This window comes from Calidris pugnax, unplaced genomic scaffold (assembly GCF_001431845.1).
Source record: "Calidris pugnax isolate Ruff unplaced genomic scaffold, ASM143184v1 scaffold4, whole genome shotgun sequence".
Taxonomy (NCBI): domain Eukaryota; kingdom Metazoa; phylum Chordata; class Aves; order Charadriiformes; family Scolopacidae; genus Calidris; species Calidris pugnax.
In genome coordinates this window covers 3,318,057-3,335,060 of record NW_015090781.1, presented here as the reverse complement: position 1 = coordinate 3,335,060, position 17,004 = coordinate 3,318,057, and the positions used below count along the sequence as shown (strand labels likewise).

At 45.2% G+C, this 17,004-nt stretch overlaps 1 protein-coding gene across 2 annotated transcripts in view; it reads right to left on the bottom strand.

Annotated features, from left to right (window-relative positions):
• The window catches only part of SUFU (suppressor of fused homolog (Drosophila)), a 98,074-nt gene that overhangs the window by 62,034 nt on the left and 19,036 nt on the right, over positions 1–17,004 (bottom strand). For both annotated transcript variants that reach the window (XM_014959155.1, XM_014959164.1), the window contains exon 2: positions 13,531–13,667. In XM_014959155.1, coding sequence (XP_014814641.1) covers positions 13,531–13,667 — 137 coding nt within the window. The remainder of the gene's footprint in view (positions 1–13,530; positions 13,668–17,004) is intronic.

Below are 17,004 nucleotides of genomic sequence, written 5' to 3'. Positions count from 1 at the left end.
AGCCGCAGGGCCCACGGACTGAGGCAAAGCCCAGAGAGAAGACGGGTTTTTCTTTTTTTTTTTTTTTTTTTTACTTTCCTTTTTTTTTTTTCCTTTAAATAAACCAACTGAATGAACTGTATTGAACAGCTGAAAAGCAACGAGCCAAGTTCAGTTCCCAGGCAAGAACAGGACAGGAGTTGACAGAATTAAAAGGGACAGCATCAGATGAAATCCAGCCAACTCAAACTGGGCCTGAATCTACTTTATCTAAATGGCAGTAGCAGCTAAAAACAAGCCTCCTCTTTCAGGCAGTGCTGAGATCCCTCCCTTACTGCCTAGAAATACCATGCAATCAGTAAAGCAGTCCAGGGAAGACAGCTTTCCTTCTATTTTAACAAAGTCCTTTATAAGGAACAAAGACTTTCTGTGCCTCTGCTCCTGGCACAAAGTCTCTCCGTGCTTTAGTGTCAACCTCCCCTTTGAGGCTGGAGAAGGTCAAAGACCGGTTCTCAGCTGAGGACTAGAAGGTGGAAGGACAATAGTGGCTTCCATGACAAGGCACAGGAACTACCCAGCCTGACCCCTGAGTCCAGACAAACTGCAGGAGACAAAAAAGCCCAAACTCCATGAGGTTAGGGAGGTAGAGAAGAAAAGGCTTCAATTTGTATTACAGAGCTAGCTCACTGACAGTCTAAGCCATAGATCTTTCCTCTTCCAGTCGCATGAGCGTACAGGTGTCCTTGGAAACTCCTGGGCTCCCAGTCACGCTTTCCTACCAGTGAACTGCAGACTGGGAGGAGGCCTGGACGTGCCAGTCCAGGTTTACCCCACCAGTGCTGATGAAGCAAAAGCAGTATCACAGCAGTGGTGTCAGTCCCCTCAAGTCCTTAAGAAAGCACTTTTAATACCTGGGTTGCAGGGGCTTTTCTATCACTGCAGCAAAAGGAATTTTGTGGAGAAGAGATTCTCCAGCGTGGCACAACGTCCTAGGAAGTCCCAAACGAAGGCCAAGGAGATGTTACCCACCAAAACCAGCAAGAGCTAAATTACTGCAAGCTTGTCCCATCAGTGGCTGAAGCAGTGACAGTGCTCCAAGGGCAGGACTGAGCCTGGCACTGGGGTGCCACCAGTATTGCAAAGAGGCAGCACCCTACCTATTCCAAACAGGAAGAGAAGTGAAGTTAATTTAATCAGCCAGAATCTAAGGTCATGCAACTCCCGTTCATGCTGCCAGGAAGGAGAACAGGGGCACACCACCCACGCGGTGGTATAACAGCACTCAGCAGCATTCCCAGCTGTGTTTCTGCTCTGTGCCCTCAGCTAGGTGACCACCCAGACCTGAAACCCCTCTGCCAGGGACAGGACTCACACAGAGGAAGGACGGGGCCACCAGGCATGTGCTAGTTCACAGCCTGGGAAGCCTCTGCCAGGGCCACCACAAAGTTCCTCTCTAACGTCTTACCTCCCCCTGTGCCTCGACACCCAGCATTCACCCTCACAAGTGAGGATAAGAGACTAGACTCTGAAGGTCCCAAAAATTATAGTCACACAAACAGACAAATTATACTAGGCTTTGGAAGTGTGCAGAGAGGAACTGCACTGATTTCATCCAGGGAATCCAGAAGCAGCTCTGCCCGCTGATCCACACACCAGTCTCAGCATCACCACTGCCAAGACCTGCCTTCTCCCTCCTTTCCAAGCGAAAATCTCCTTTCACTGAAGAGCCTGCACGTTGCAGACGGTCAATATTGCTACGCCTATTCCCTGCAGACTCCTGCAAGGGGTTGGCAAGACCATTGTGACATTAAGAGCAGGCGGTGGAAGTTTACAGATTTTTGAGAGGGAGGGAAAAGAAGAACTACACTAATGACCTTTGCTCAATGAGTTTTGCTGGACCAAACCCAGAAGAGTAACAGAAAAAAAACCAAAACAGATTAGAGAAAAAAGTTTGATGCCAAAGATTAAACAGTGAGGAGGCTTCTTGCGACTTGCCTGAGAGTTGCTCTGTCAGGAAAGCAGATAGGTGTCTAGCTGCCCCCTCCGTCAAGCACACTCAAAGGAAAAACATACAAAGCCACTCTGCAACGCTAATATCTCCTCCAAGAGCTCAGATCCCGTGGGTTACAACCACAGGGACAGGCTGGGGCTGGCATGAGGCAAACTGCCATCTCCTGTGCTGCAAAAGGAGGGGTTTCCTGCAATGGCACTGCCTGCTGTGACACACACACGGGCGAGCAGAGCTGCTGTAGCAGGACCAGCCTTGCCTGGTGGCACGTCTGGGCAGGGCAGGGTGACCAGATAGCGCCAGGAGGCAAATTTCAAGCCTTGAGCATCCTGAGCAGTAACAGCAAGAAGATGGTCTGAGTAAATCCAGTCCCAGCTTCAGCGTTTTCCCTTCACAACCCTGGGACAGTATTTCAAGAGAAAATGCATTTATGTGCCTACAAAATGTCTCCTCTTAGACCCATCCTTTCTGCAGACAGAAGCATTTTCCATGAGGTCTCTGCAGCGTTGTCTGTCTGATGGACAGCTCTGCAGACAGATGCTCCTCTCTGGATTACGAGTGGTGCTGCATAAGCTTTATTTGAGATCTACAGGGGCCAAGTAAAAATGGTTGTGCCCACCTGCAAGCAGCGCTGTGCTGCAATGCCTATCAGGACAAATCAGGCTGAGGGGAGACCTTCTCACTCCCTCCAACTCCCTGAAAGGAGGGTGTAGCCAGGGGGGGTCGGTCTCTGCTCCCAAGTCACAGGTCATGGGACAAGAGGAAATGGCCTCAAGTTGAACCAGGGGAGGTTCAGATTGGAGATTGGGAACAATTTTTCCACGGGATGGGTTCTGCAGCCTTGGAATGGGCTGGCCAGGGAAGGGGTTGAGGCCCCATCCCTGGAGGGATTTCAAAGCCGGGTTGCCATAGTGCTTAGAGCCATGGGTTAGTGATGGGTTTTATCAGAGTTAGGGTGATGGTTGGACTGGATGATCCGAAAGGTCCCTTCCAACCCAGACAATTCTATGGTTCTGTGATAATTTACAAGAGCTGCATTTGCTAATTCCCTCCCCAACAACTTCAGAACCTCCTGCCAGCTCTGGAGAACACCAGTGACAGGTTGGAGACCAAAGCACGAGCTCGATAGCTGCCAGTCGTGCCCGGCACCTCAGCCAACCGCTCTGTGCACAAGCAACCCGTTTGTTTTATCAGCCAGCATGTCGTCTGGTACCAGCCACAGCACGTATGTCCCAGCTGGAAGCTCGGGGATGTGACAAGGCTGGCTTTGGAGATGGGGCGGAAGGATGGGAAATACTGGGGAGGTGAGCTCATAGGCAGCGGAATGGGGAGAAGTGGATTTATTGCGGCGGAGCGGGACGTAGAAGGGCTCGTGCACAGAGACGTAAAGGCCCAGGCTTGATCCGTGCTCCTGCTCACAGAACAGCCTGCTTTATGGGAGACGTCTAAGAGGAATTAGGCTAAAACCCAACCAATTTCTCATGGACCACTGAATAACTATCAGATGATGAGAGCTTTTGGCCATGACAAACTTGGGTTAAATTGGAAGCAGTGACTTCATGTTTCCATACCCCTCTGCAGAATAAAGGCACGCAGCCCGCGCGCTCGGCTGCGGCCTGTTCACCTACGGCAAGTTACTGTGCCATGGTTTGTGCAGCAGAGCTCACTACGTAACAGGTCCTGCTGAAATGAAATGTTGATTTATACTTCTTTGTGGAGCTAAAAAAACCCAGTTAATCCCCCCCCATTTTTAATCTAAAGTCCTGGAATACTACAGAGGAGCCAGGGCCAGCTCTACACTGGAAACTGGTCAATATTACAAACAGATGATAGAAAACATATATATATATATTTTACAGAGCCATAGCAACCAGAAGAGAACAATAAATCAGCCTGGGGTTGAAAAAAAAAAATAAAGGCATAGTCAGGGGAAAAAAAAATATATGAATTACTGGGAGATTTTATTTGGCTTTAGTCATCCTATTGGGAAGAAATAAACACTGTTTTAGAAACAAGCTAGACAAGCCTCATTTGTATTCAAGCAAGCAAGGAGTTTGTTTTGGGTTTGGGTTTTGGGCTTTTTTTTCCTTTGTACACACAGAAATTAGCCTGTGTCAAGAATGTTTGAAAACATGTTGGTGAGGAAAGAGTCACTGAGGCTACCATATGGAAGCTTTCTGGACTCCAGAAGATCTGAAGATGAAGCCTAGCGGTTACGCCAGGGCAGCAGGTGACAAGGTATCTGCTGGCTTAATGGCTGCAGGTCCGTGACCCCAGTCAAATCACTTAATCCCACTGAGTCTTATTTTCAGTGTAGAAGTTATACTGCCTGTCAAACGCAAAGTGCCGCCGTGGCTCAGACTAAACTAACTCGAATCAGATGAAAACTGCTGGATAAGAAGAGCACATCTATACCTGCAGTCCTTGCAACTCCTGTAATCACCCCAGTTTAAAAAAATAGGGGGAAACTGCAGTGCACAGAGCTGGCATAATGGCCCCAAGCTGGTGCACCGGGCCAAGGAGCAGTGTACGTGCTTCCCCAAACTACAGACAAGCTGCCAGACAATAATTTTCACCTGAATCATGGAATTGTCTGGGTTGGAAGGGACCTTTCAGATCATCCAGTCCAAACACCAACCTCACTCTGATACAAACCATCACTAACCCATGGCTCTAAGCACTATGGCAACCCGGCTTTGAAATCCCTCCAGGGATGGGGCCTCAAGCCCTGCCCTGGGCAGCCCATCCCAAGGATTAAGAACCCTTTTCGTGGAAAAATTGTTCCCAATCTCCAACCTGAACCTCCCCTGGTGCAACTGGAGGCCGTTTCCTCTTGTCCCATGGCCTGTGACTTGGGAGCAGAGACCGACCCCCCCTGGCTACACCCTCCTTTCAGGGAGTTGGAGAGAGCCAGAAGGTCTCCCCTCAGCTTCCTTTTCTCCAGGCTGAACCCCCCCAGCTCCCTCAGCCTCTCCTCATCACACTTCTTCTCCAGACCCCTCCCCAGCTCCGTTGCCCTTCTCTGGACCCATTCCAGCCCCTCAATGTCTTTTTTTTTTGTGGGGAGGGGTCCAAAACTGGACCCAGCCCTCAAGGTGGGGCCTCACCAGTGCCCAGTGCAGGGAGACCATCACCTCCCGAGTCCTACTCCCCACGCTGTTCCTGATGTATACTTTCCTGAACTATGACGTGAGAAATAACTAAGGCAGGCTAGACATACCTCATTCTGGGCTTTTCAGCCTGGCTGCCGAAGGCTCGTTGGCTGTGCTGCCTCGGGCACTCGCACGCGTCCATCGGAACCATCCTCCCTTCCAGTAACTTTGGGAACTTTTCTGGTGGACTTGAATCATGACAGAGGACAGAAGCTCATGGAAACTAAGTTCCTGCAGGTTTCACAGAAATAACTAAAGGACAAGAGAAGATATTTCCTATCTTATCCCCTGAAAAGGGAATCCCTCACCATGACAGCGCAGAGGGTGCAGACATGCCAAGAGAGGTGTTTGTGGGGAAAAAAACCCTAAATCAATAAATCAGCCATAGCTAGTTTGGGCATTGTTTTGACACATTGCTATCAACACATATAACTCTTCGTGTACCTGCTGGAACTAGTTCTGCCCAATACACTTTTCAAAAATATAATAAATTTTCTAAGGACTAATTCATCTCCTGAAGTAATCAAGTAAAATCTACATTAAATCTCCACCCACAAATTGCATCTTACCTGCTTACTTCCTTTGCTTTTAGATTTTCTTACTACTGTGTTGCAGTTCCCAAGACACAAACAGCTTCCCGCTACTCACTAGTCAAAGGTTAAATATTAAAATTCACCTTTTAAATTAACTGAGACTTCAAAACTCACATTTAAATATCTTTTAGCGCACTACTAATCATGAAACTATGAAAAAAGATAGATTAGATATTAAAGGAACAGTAGAAAATTATGTTTAGAAGACCTGAAGAGGACACCGAGTCAGTCAAGACATATTTATAATATGCAGGAGACTGTGAAGGCTCCTACTCTGCTCCCCCTCAAAGCAATGATCAACTCTTTCTTGACAAATATCCATGAAGAATGGTTTGACTTGTTCTCAAAGGTATGCAGCAATGGGGAATGTGCAACTATTCCAGTGCTTCACCACACTTATCATCTGAAAGTTTTTCCTAATGACAAACCCTAAGCCTACCTTAGAGAAATTTTAGTAGTGATAGGCCTCTAGTATCCCCAGTAGGCACATGAAAAATGTATTACTTTATTCCTTACAGCAACCTTTTGCATATTTGAAGACTGTTCTCACATATTCCTTCCATCTCCTCTTCCCTAGACTAAACAAATGTAACTCTTTTGATAATTCCTCCACAGGTCATATTTTCTGGACCTTTGGGTCATTCTTACTGCTCTTCTCCAGACTCTCATCAACTGGGATGCATCTAAGTCTTCTGCCCAAAATGAGATCCAATGCTCTCTCTTTCCCTTCAGGGCGTTCCCAGCAGTGTAGGACCGTATCATATGCAACACACAACATTTATATTTATACATCAAAATAATTTCACTTCTATCTCTCATCATGAAGAATCATAGAATTGTCTGGGTTGGAAGGGACATTTCAGATAATCTAGTCCAACCACCAACCTAACTCTGATAAAAACCATCACTAACCCATACCTCTAAGCACTATGGCAACCCGGCTTTGAAATCCCTCCAGGGATGGGGCCTCAACCCCTGCCCTGGGCAGCCCATTCCAAGGCTTAAGAACCCTTCCCGCGGAAAAACTCTTACTAATCTCCAATCTGAACCTCCCCTGGTGCAACTGGAGGCCGTTTCCTCTTGTCCCATGGCCTGGGACTTGGGAGCAGAGACCGACCCCCCCTGGCTACACCCTCCTTTCAGGGAGTTGGAGAGAACCAGGTCTCCCCTCAGCCTCCTTTTCTCCAGGCTGAACCCCCCCAGCTCCCTCAGCCTCTCCTCATCAGACTTCTTCTCCAGACCCCTCCCCAGCTCCGTTGCCCTTCTCTGGACCCGCTCCAGCCCCTCAATGTCTTTTTTGTGGGGAGGGGCCCAAAACTGGACCCAGCCCTCGAGGTGGGGCCTCACCAGTACAGGGGGGGTCAATCATCTCCCAAGTCCTACTCCCCACGCTGTTCCTGATCCAGGCCAGGATGCTGTTGGCCTGCATGTTGGTTTAGGTATAGTTCACTGGTGATAGGAACTCACAACTTTTCCTTCTCCTTTCAGAACTGCTGTCTTTCCCCAACTGAAAATAATGCATTGGATTATTCCTGTATAAGCGCAGAACCTCGCACTTGTTGCACCTCCCTGACCTCACTGCACATCGGTGTTTCAGACCGTTTCCGCTATTTTCAAAGGTTGTTTTGAATTCCAGCCTTCTACACTGTGGTGCTTTGCTGTGTCTGCAGATTTCCATCAGGATACTCTGCATTTCATCATCCTGGTCAACACCAAATTGCACGAGCTCTAGGACAGATTTTAGAGGAATCCAAACTCTCCACATCTTTTGTGGTTGATGACTGCACATTGGCAATTACTCAGAGTCTAAATATCCAACCAGTATTGCATTCCTTTTTGGTTTTGATCAAGATTGCATTTCCCCGCCTCGCTCATGCACTTGTTGGCAGGGACAATGTCAAAAGTCTCACTAGTACCAAGGTGACCAATATTCACTGCTTCAAATCCATACTGGAACATCCATTATTCCCTGGATACCTTCTAGATGGTTTGTTTTTCCTAGTAGTTTCTTAAAACCTGAAGTCTGATTGACCAATTAGAAACCTCAGGTCTTTGCATTTTTGGAGTTTGCTTTGTTGGGTTGGGTTTTTTTTTGTTGGTTTTTTCAGGGTGAGGGGGTGAAGAACAGCATTTGCCATTTTCCAGCCTCCTGTAACACCACCTGTCCCCCACTGCAACAGTGGGGGCTCAGACGTCTCAGGACGATGTGTTCTGGGGTAAATGTTACCTATGTCAGCCAACTGAAAAACCTCTAATTTGTGGATGTCATCTCAATACCTCTGAAGCTAGTTCCACTAGCTAGTTCCCCACTACAATTCATACATTGTGGAGAATACAAGCATGACATACGCTATACGGTTATCTTTAGGCTCTATGCATGACGAGTTTTTCCTGAACGTTTCTTCAAACCTGTACCTTAGAGCTCCAGCTGTTTTCTTTCAGGCCAAGAAACATCGAAGCAGCAAGAACTCATATACATGACAAATTTGTTTCCATGCTATTCCATCAATATATTGCCTGTATGATGTATATCAGGTAGGCCCTTGAAAACAACCTAGCTCCACCTTAGAGAGAAAAAAGATGCAGATATTAATTTCAAGAAAGCACAAATCATGGCCCCTCTATACTGATCAAACATCGTAATATTGCAGTCCCTAAAGAGTTAACAATTGGAACAAGCCCTGGATAAGCTTTCTCTAGGAAAAACGTTTCTTCCTCTTCCTTTGAATTGAAGTATAAATTCGTTCTCCCATGAAATATTCCCAGTATACCCACAACCATGACAAGCTAAGGTCACTGAATTGTGCAAAGTTTCATTTTCAAGGTTTGCAGGTTCGGTGTTGGTTTTTTTTTTTTAACTAAAAATAACAGAGTTGGAATTTGTGGTCATGGTCAAACAGTGATAAAATCAAGAACAGATAAAGCCACAAATAACATTTTTTGAGACTTGCAAAGCTTGGTTTTGTTGAAGGAGGGGAAGTAGTGCCATTTAATCAAAAGCACAAAGCACCAAGTGTTTGTTACAGTGAACAGAGAAGCCAAGGCTCAAAGAGGTCTGAAATTCAATGCAGAAGAGAAGACTGCTTTTCTAAAGCACAGCCCCGGCGCAGGAGAAATGGGAACAAAGGAAAGCAGCATTCATTTGCTTAGAAGTATTTGTTGCAAAAAAATACATCACTTGCAATGAGACATGCTTTGCAACTGCAATACTCAGTAATAATATTGAGGGTAATATTTAGGATAATAATATTTAGCAGTAGCTGGTAGATGAGTCTTCAACTTGGTCATCGCCATCAGAAAATGCTCAGGCTCAGCAGGAGTATAACTCCACCTTACTCTCCCCCAATTTCAACTGGACCCAGCACATGTGTGATAACTAAAAAGTCAGCTTGTTATTCAAGAGATAAAAATTTAGCTCTTAGCATAGCTTTCAAAGTAAACAATCTTTTGACATGTGAAAGTAGTTGGAGCATATCCAAAAAAGTTCCTGCCAGCTTTATGGTTTTTTTTCATGCTGCTTCTTCAGAGTGGATTCATAAGCATTACTTAAGTTGTTTCGGTTCATCAAATGTTTTTAAGGCTATTTTGGAGTATTACAGAGACTCTATAAATATTTTTTTTTTCAAACAACCGAAGAGGACAGCATTAAGGTACGTACACCACAGTCAAACACCACTTATCATTGTTGCATTTGACAAATCAACATCTATAAATACTTCAAGGGTGGGTGTTAGGAGGATGGGGCCAGGCTTTTTTCAGTGGTGCCCAGGGACAGGACAACAGGTAACAGGCACAAACTTGAATATGAGAAGTTCCACCTAAACATGAAGAGGAACTTGTTACTGTGAGGGTGGCAGAGCCCTGGCAGAGGCTGCCCAGGGAGGTGGTGGAGTCTCCTTCTCTGGAGACATTCCAAACCCACCTGGACACGTTCCTGTGCAACCTGCTCTGGGTGGCCCTGCTTTGGCAGGGGGTTGGACTAGATGATTTCCAGAGGTCCCTTCCAGCCCCATATCATTCTGTGATTCTGTGAAATGCTCCAAGTGGGACAGTCAGAAAGAACTTGAGCAAAAAGAAACCTTTCATCATGTGAAAAAAAAAAAAAAAAAAATGCTGTCATGCCACATCCTGCCTAATGCCCAGTGTGCTTCAGAAGTACCACCCCTTCAAACACTTCACAGTTTTAAAGTTTTAACATCTGACCAGAGAAGTCGTAGAAAAGACCAAGGAAGAAAAGACCAAGGAAGAAAAGACCAAGGAAGAAAAGACCAAGGAAGAAAAGACCAAGGAAGAAAAGACCAAGGAAGAAAAGACCAAGGAAGAAAAGACCAAGGAAGAAAAGACCAAGGAAGAAAAGACCAAGGAAGAAGCTCACTTGGCTTTGCAGAGTGAGCATGTTAGACTGGGGGAAATCCTGTTAGGCAGAAAGAAAACCCCAAAGCACTACTAAGCACTGGGTGCCTCACTACCAAGGGGTGATGGAAGGGTGGACATGGGAATTGCTCTCAAGACTGCCAGCCTGAGACGGGGCAGCTCGTGGGAGCAAAGCAAAGCAGGACACGTCAGATGTAGCAGAAGGACGTCGCTCTGCAGAGCAACGGAGTGAGCGAGCTCACACTAAAATAGAAAATGACTGCATCTAGCTATGGTCAACTGGTGTTGCCCTAGAGACCGTGATAGAGCCTGTTACAAGTCTTAAATGCATCATCTTGTAAGGATTAACCAGACATCTATGATTAGACGTAAGATTTTAGCCTGAGAAAGTTATCATTCAAAAGAGACAAGCGTTAAACAAATCTATACTAAAATAAAGCTAGAGTTGATCACTTGCTGCAACAGCAAACAGTTTCCTTTTGTACAGGGCAAGGAAGGGTTAGTAATACCCGGTGACAGCACAGCTGCTGAAGGACATGAAGCTGGATGGAAAAAAAAAAACCAAACAAAAATCCAACTCTTCTGTGATATTTTAAGGGGCCTCTGGAGGTCTCTTGTTCACCCTCCTATTTGAAGTGGAGCCATCAGCAATGCTAAATCAGGGCCATCGTAGCTTTGTTGAGCTACAGTCCTCAACCTTTTCAGGAACTGTTCGCTGTCCTTTGCCACCCTCCTCATGATCAAGTTTTTCCTGAAGCCTTTCCAGAACCTCCATCCTACAATTCAGAGCTGTAGCCCTCTTTTGCATTTTTTAACTACCTGTTCTACAGCTGTAGGCTCGTGTTAGATCTCCCTGCACCTTCACTTCACTGGCTAAACCAGACCTGCTCCCTTCAGCTCTCCTCAGAGTTCAAGTGCTCTAGGACCCCGACCACGTCACACTCTCTCCAATTTTTCAGCATCTCTTAAACTGGAAGGCCCAAACCAGGACACATTTTAAGTGAGTGGCTTAGTGCCATGGCAAAGAGGTAATAACTTCCCTCAATCTGCTGCTCGTGCCCTTCCCTGTCCCCCTGTACTGGGCACTGGTGAGGCCCCACCTCGAGGGCTGGGTCCAGTTTTGGGCCCCTCCCCACAAAAAAGACATTGAGGGGCTGGAGTGGGTCCAGAGAAGGGCAACGGAGCTGGGGAGGGGTCTGGAGAAGAAGTCTGATGAGGAGAGGCTGAGGGAGCTGGGGGGGTTCAGCCTGGAGAAAAGGAGGCTGAGGGGAGACCTTCTGGCTCTCTCCAACTCCCTGAAAGGAGGGTGTAGCCAGGGGGGGTCGGTCTCTGCGCCCCAGTCACAGGCCATGGGACAAGAGGAAACGGCCTCAAGTTGCACCAGGGGAGGTTCAGATTGGAGATTGGGAACAATTTTTCCACAGAAAGGGTTCTTAAGCCTTGGAATGGGCTGCCCAGGGCAGGGGTTGAGGCCCCATCCCTGGAGGGATTTCAAAGCCGGGTTGCCATAGTGCTTAGAGCCATGGGTTAGTGATGGGTTTTTATCAGGTTGATGGTTGGACTGGATGATCTTGAAAGTCCCTTCTAACCTAGACAATTGTATGATTCTTTGATTCTGAAGGTAACCCAGCATGTGGTTTGCCTATTGCATGATGAGCGTAGTGTTGGCTCATACTCAACTTCATATTCAAAGAAAGAAGTCAATTTATGATTCATACACTGGATTTTTTAATAACATGAATTGAGAGCTGAACACCCAGAGGCTAGAAGCCATTAAAGGCACTGCTCAAGAATATGTTAAGGAGTCACAGTGGGTAAAAAGTCAAAACCAGCATGGATAAATAGAAGATAATACTGTAGGCCCTTGAAGCTCAAGTCAGACTGATATGCACGAGCACAACCACTCTTTCCAGTCTAAAAACAGTTCACTGGCTTTGAGGTCAGAACGATAAGACTGCATTAGTGAGGGAAACCAAACAAGGAAAGACTCTGCCCTGAGTGCCAGCTTAGTCACTGAGAAGTTTGTCTTAAAGTACCCTACCAAACCCTGTTCCACAGTGCAGACCTCCTCTCACCCATGACAAGGGTGAGACAAACAAGCAACTGCTAGAGACAGTCACTACATAGGAAATGTGAGTAGGAATTCATCGCTGCATGGTCAGTATCAAAAAGCTACCATACAATACAATTTAGACGTGAGAGGAATCTCAAACAATGGCAAAAGTGATGACAGTCATGCGGATTTAGATGCTTAAGACTAGCAAAAAACAAGACAGAAAGGTGAGCTCAAATTTGGATGGCAACCGGGGAAGATCGCTACACAGCAAAGGTTACCAAAAAAATGCCCATGTTGTTTTAAACTGCAGCAAGAGACACTCCCAATATGACAACAAGCAATAATCTGTGCTGGCATCGGTCTCTGTCAGTCAATATTTAGAAGAAATACTCCACAAGAGTTGCCACGGCCTCAGAGATTTGTCACAGGACTGCAGGGCAATCCTGTTTTCATCTAGACCTTTCCCCTTTGAGAGCCAGCCAGCTGACTGAAAACCAGCAACAGAATCACAATCTACTGAGGAATTTATTAACTAGTAGAGCAAGTACCAAATGTTTCAAATTCAATAATCATTGATTTAGAAGGTACTTCACCTGCAAAGGACCTTAAAGTAGCTTAAAAAAAGTTCTTCAAATATTTTCATTCGGATCTTGTGATGCTGGAGAGTGCCTTTCAAGCATGTTATGTACTCAACCATTCCACGGTTCTTCACGTCCTCACACTACAAACTAATCTTCAATCTACTGCTATAAATGAAATCCAGAAAGCGTAGTGCAAGAGGGCATTTTGCAGGCACCCTGGTTCCCAGTTTTTCTGGCAAGTCTCCATCTGCATTACTGATTCCCAATAGCTAATTCCTTAGCCCCCCCAGCCTTGGCATCCCTTATGACTTCTACAGTTTCCCATCTCAGCAATTCCTTGTTTACAGACATCGCTGCTGCTCACCCCAGAGACCACAGGAAGAGCTTTGCTTGTGAAGGAACTGCAACTTTTTGGAAAGTTATAGCCCTTCTGCTGAGAAGTGAGACCTTAACAGATGGGTGCTCCTCAGGCATTTCAGGGTAAGCAAATGATGTTTTCTTACCATAAGAAAGCAGCAACAGAGGACAGCAAGAAAGAGCCACTGGGCAGAATTCCTACGGTTACTAACTGTTCTGTATCTTCACCTTTTCAATACTAAGGATTTGTAGTTACCTGAGCAGCAGTTGGGTTTTGTCCCCAGCAAGCTGGGGCGATGGAAGGAACGTGCTCTTTTGGGTTCCCACACAAAGATAACCCCCAAAATGTGACTGAGTGCTGACAAGACAAGTGTCAGACTGTGTAACAGAGAGCAGGAAAAATGAGGCAGTGGATTTAGCCCTGCAGTACCTGACTGGAAGACGTATCTGGCCAAGCCTTGCATTAACTCTGCTGGCCAGGTGGGTGGTGCCGACTCCCCCGTTTCTCTCTTGAGTCGAAACGTCAGCTCAAATCCAAAACCACTTGGTCCGTCTGTTCCCGTAAACCTGGAGGGAATGAAAAATAAAACGTCACAACAGAAGTCTCGTATCCAGAGCAGGCTTCAAGGTTAGGACCATGGAAAAGGATTAATGTTCTCCTCATAGAGAAGATAAGTTTAGAAATTCTCTTATTTCAGTCTACTCTAGCTCAAATGACATAACATCGTTAGGTTAGCTGATGTAATACAATTTCAAAGATAACTATCGTAGTAGTGTTTTCAGTCAGAATAATTCAGGCTTGGAACCACAACTTCTTTCCTTGAACTGGTTGGATTTTCAGCAACCTGAATTTGTTTTTAAAACATCATTGTAAGTTTTGCACTGATGGCTAATTGGGGATACCAGAGAGAGTACATAACAGAAAATAATGTTATTCCACTCTTGTGAATTCAAGTTTCTATACCTTGAGAAGTGGGATGCAACTAAAGTACTGGGTAGAAGGTTTCTGGGTTGAACCAGTTGAATATTTTGATGTACAACACACAGCTTCTGCACTGTGGATGGTCAGCAGGGGAGAGGGGAACAAGGAGATGCAAACAGAAAGTTAATAACCCCTCACACCATGCACTACTACTTATTTTGCTCCAGTGTATCCCTGCACACATTCTCCTTGTGTATCTAGGAGGACAACAGTGGAAAAAGCATTGAATTCAAGAAGCAGGAGTTTGGCCATTTCCCCATTTGACAGAGATGGGTGCCAATTTATTTGGTTTGGTCAGATAGAGATACCCAGGAGAACAGTCCTAATCAACACATCAAGGCTCAAACAAAAATGAGTAAATAATGGTTACCCCATACAAAACTAGTCCTCAAGAACCCTTTTTATTTACACATACAGAAAAGTTCCTGTTCCAAGTCCCCAACAGTTGAAAACACCACATTTCCCTGTGGAAAAAGAGAAACCCCATGGACAAATACGCAAGCTCGCAAACTTGAAAGCAAGTTGGAGACATCCATGTCCTTTTAATGCCTCGCTTGTTTGCTGTGGCTGTTCCACAAAAGGAGAGGAAAGAAAGGGGGATTTACACTGAGCGTAAAGACACGTCGCCGAAGCTTTCACAAACCATTATCATTCTGCAAGGTCAAATCTCCAACACCTGCAGCCACTGGCAAATTCTCTGGAGAAACTTTGCAAATGTCTTGGATGCTGGTGCCTTCTGGCACATCTAAGAGGTTTGAAAAACACAGCTCACCAGCAGTTCCATCACCAGCTCCAAGTGTTGGATGGATTGTTCCAATAGTAAAGACTCTGGTTTGAAGGAAAAATGCTTTAGAGTGACCCTGCCCAATGACGTGTTAAAACTGATGAAATTTAAGCATCAATGCAACTCCTTCATCGTGCAATGTAACTTAAAAGATTATTCAAGGAAAGTTCAAGTTTCAAGTACTGTAACAAAAGTAGTTCAGAAACATACCCAAGGATATAATTGAACTAAGGGACAGCCCAAAGAGATAACAACAGCTGGGACTGAATACAAAGCGAGCAGGTATTGAAAGTCATTCAGACACCTACAATAAAGGGGAGTAAACAATATCACAAATATTGGACCTGTTCGAGTGGGTCCAGCACAGGGCTATGAAAATGATCTGAGGGCTGGAGCACTTCTCCTACGAGGACAGCCTGGAGAAGAGAAGGCTCCAGGGGGACCTTATAACGGCCTTCCAGTACCTGAAGGGGCTACAGGAGAGATGGGGAGGGACTCTTGGTCAGGGAGGGGAGCCACAGGACAAGGGGTAATGATTTTAAATTAAAAGAGGGGAGATTTAGATTAGATCCTAGACAGAAATTTTTTGCTGTGAGGGTGGTGAGACTCTGGCCCAGGTTGCCCAGAGAAGCTGTGGCTGCCCCATCCCTGGAGGGATTCAAGGCCAGGCTGGAGGGGGCTTGGAGCAACCTGGTCTGGTGGGAGGTGTCCCTGCCCAGGGCAGGGGGTTGGAACTGGATGATCTTTAAGGTCCCTTCCAACTCTGACCATTCTATGATTCTATAAATAAAGACTGTTTTTCATTAGTATAAAAATACACAAGCATGTCCATTTTTGTTTCCTTCCGTATTACCCTCAACAAAGAATTTGAGAATTATATACTACCGAAGCAAATTCCTTACGAACAGAGCAGATAATGCATTTCAGAATGGTCAACTGGTACATATAAAACTCTTATAGGAAAGAAGTGTACCCTTAAGCAACAAGTCAAATAATTACATTTGGTTCTTAAACAAAGCAAGAGCTTACTGAGTAACCAGCCAGGCAGGGAGTGCGATCTGGATGTGCAGCGAAACCCGTGCTCTGCAATCATGCGTGCAGGTCCACCAAAAAGATGGGTCCACCAACTGTAAAGCTGTACTTTGTACAGTCAGCAACCGTGCAGTGTTTTATTAGTTTCACGTATCAGTTAGCAAAGGGAAAAGAGAAATATTTCTTAAAGGGAGAAACAAAAACGCTTGAAAGTGGGTAGTTTCCAAGGACTGACTCCAGGAAAAAGCATCTACCAGAAACTGAAACACATTATGAATGGATCAATTTTAAGAAGGATCAAAGTTAACAAAAAAAAGCCTTCAAGCTGATCTTTCACAGTTAAAATTTTTGGAAAGTAAGATGGCTCCCTATTGAATTTCCTCCTTTCAAGGCACGTTCTGAAACAACAGAGCTTTACTTCTAATATGCATCGAGTTGGAATTTAGTGAGGTTTGGGTTTTTTTGAACTCCACAGACCTCTCAGCTTCCCAGAAGTAACTATTTAAGAGAAGACCACACATGCTTTATATTGATCCATAAGCAAGTTACTGAGTAACAGAAGCGTTCAGGTGAGCATCCATCAAATTTAAAGCAAGATGAGCATTGAGGAGAACATTGCTGGTCAGCAGCACATCAGCTGCTGCAAAGTAGTAAAACTGAGAGGCAATGACACTTCCATGATCTTTTTGTATGGTAATGAAAGAGACTCTACAACAGAGAACTACTAATAGAAAAGAAATAGAATAAAAGATAAGGAAACGAGCAGTTACTTCCCTTCTAAGAGTAAAAAAAAAAATCCCTGAAGAATAAAAATAGACTCAAAAAATGCAGCAGCATACAATGCTTGTAACTCTCAAGTTCTTAAATTAACAATTAAATCTTCGAAAAATTCTATTTACATGTAAGGTATTTATACTTAAAGATTAGATTTTAAATGTTTTTGAATAGCTAATGGCTGCAGGTTGCTGAAAATACACTTGCTTTGCTCCAGTGAAATTTTAAATACATGCAATTCACCTGTATTGTGCAGCTGTTCCGAGGTAACAGTCCATAAAGTAAAAGCCTTTGATCTGTTTAATTTTAGGTTAGTAAATTTGTTTTTGAGG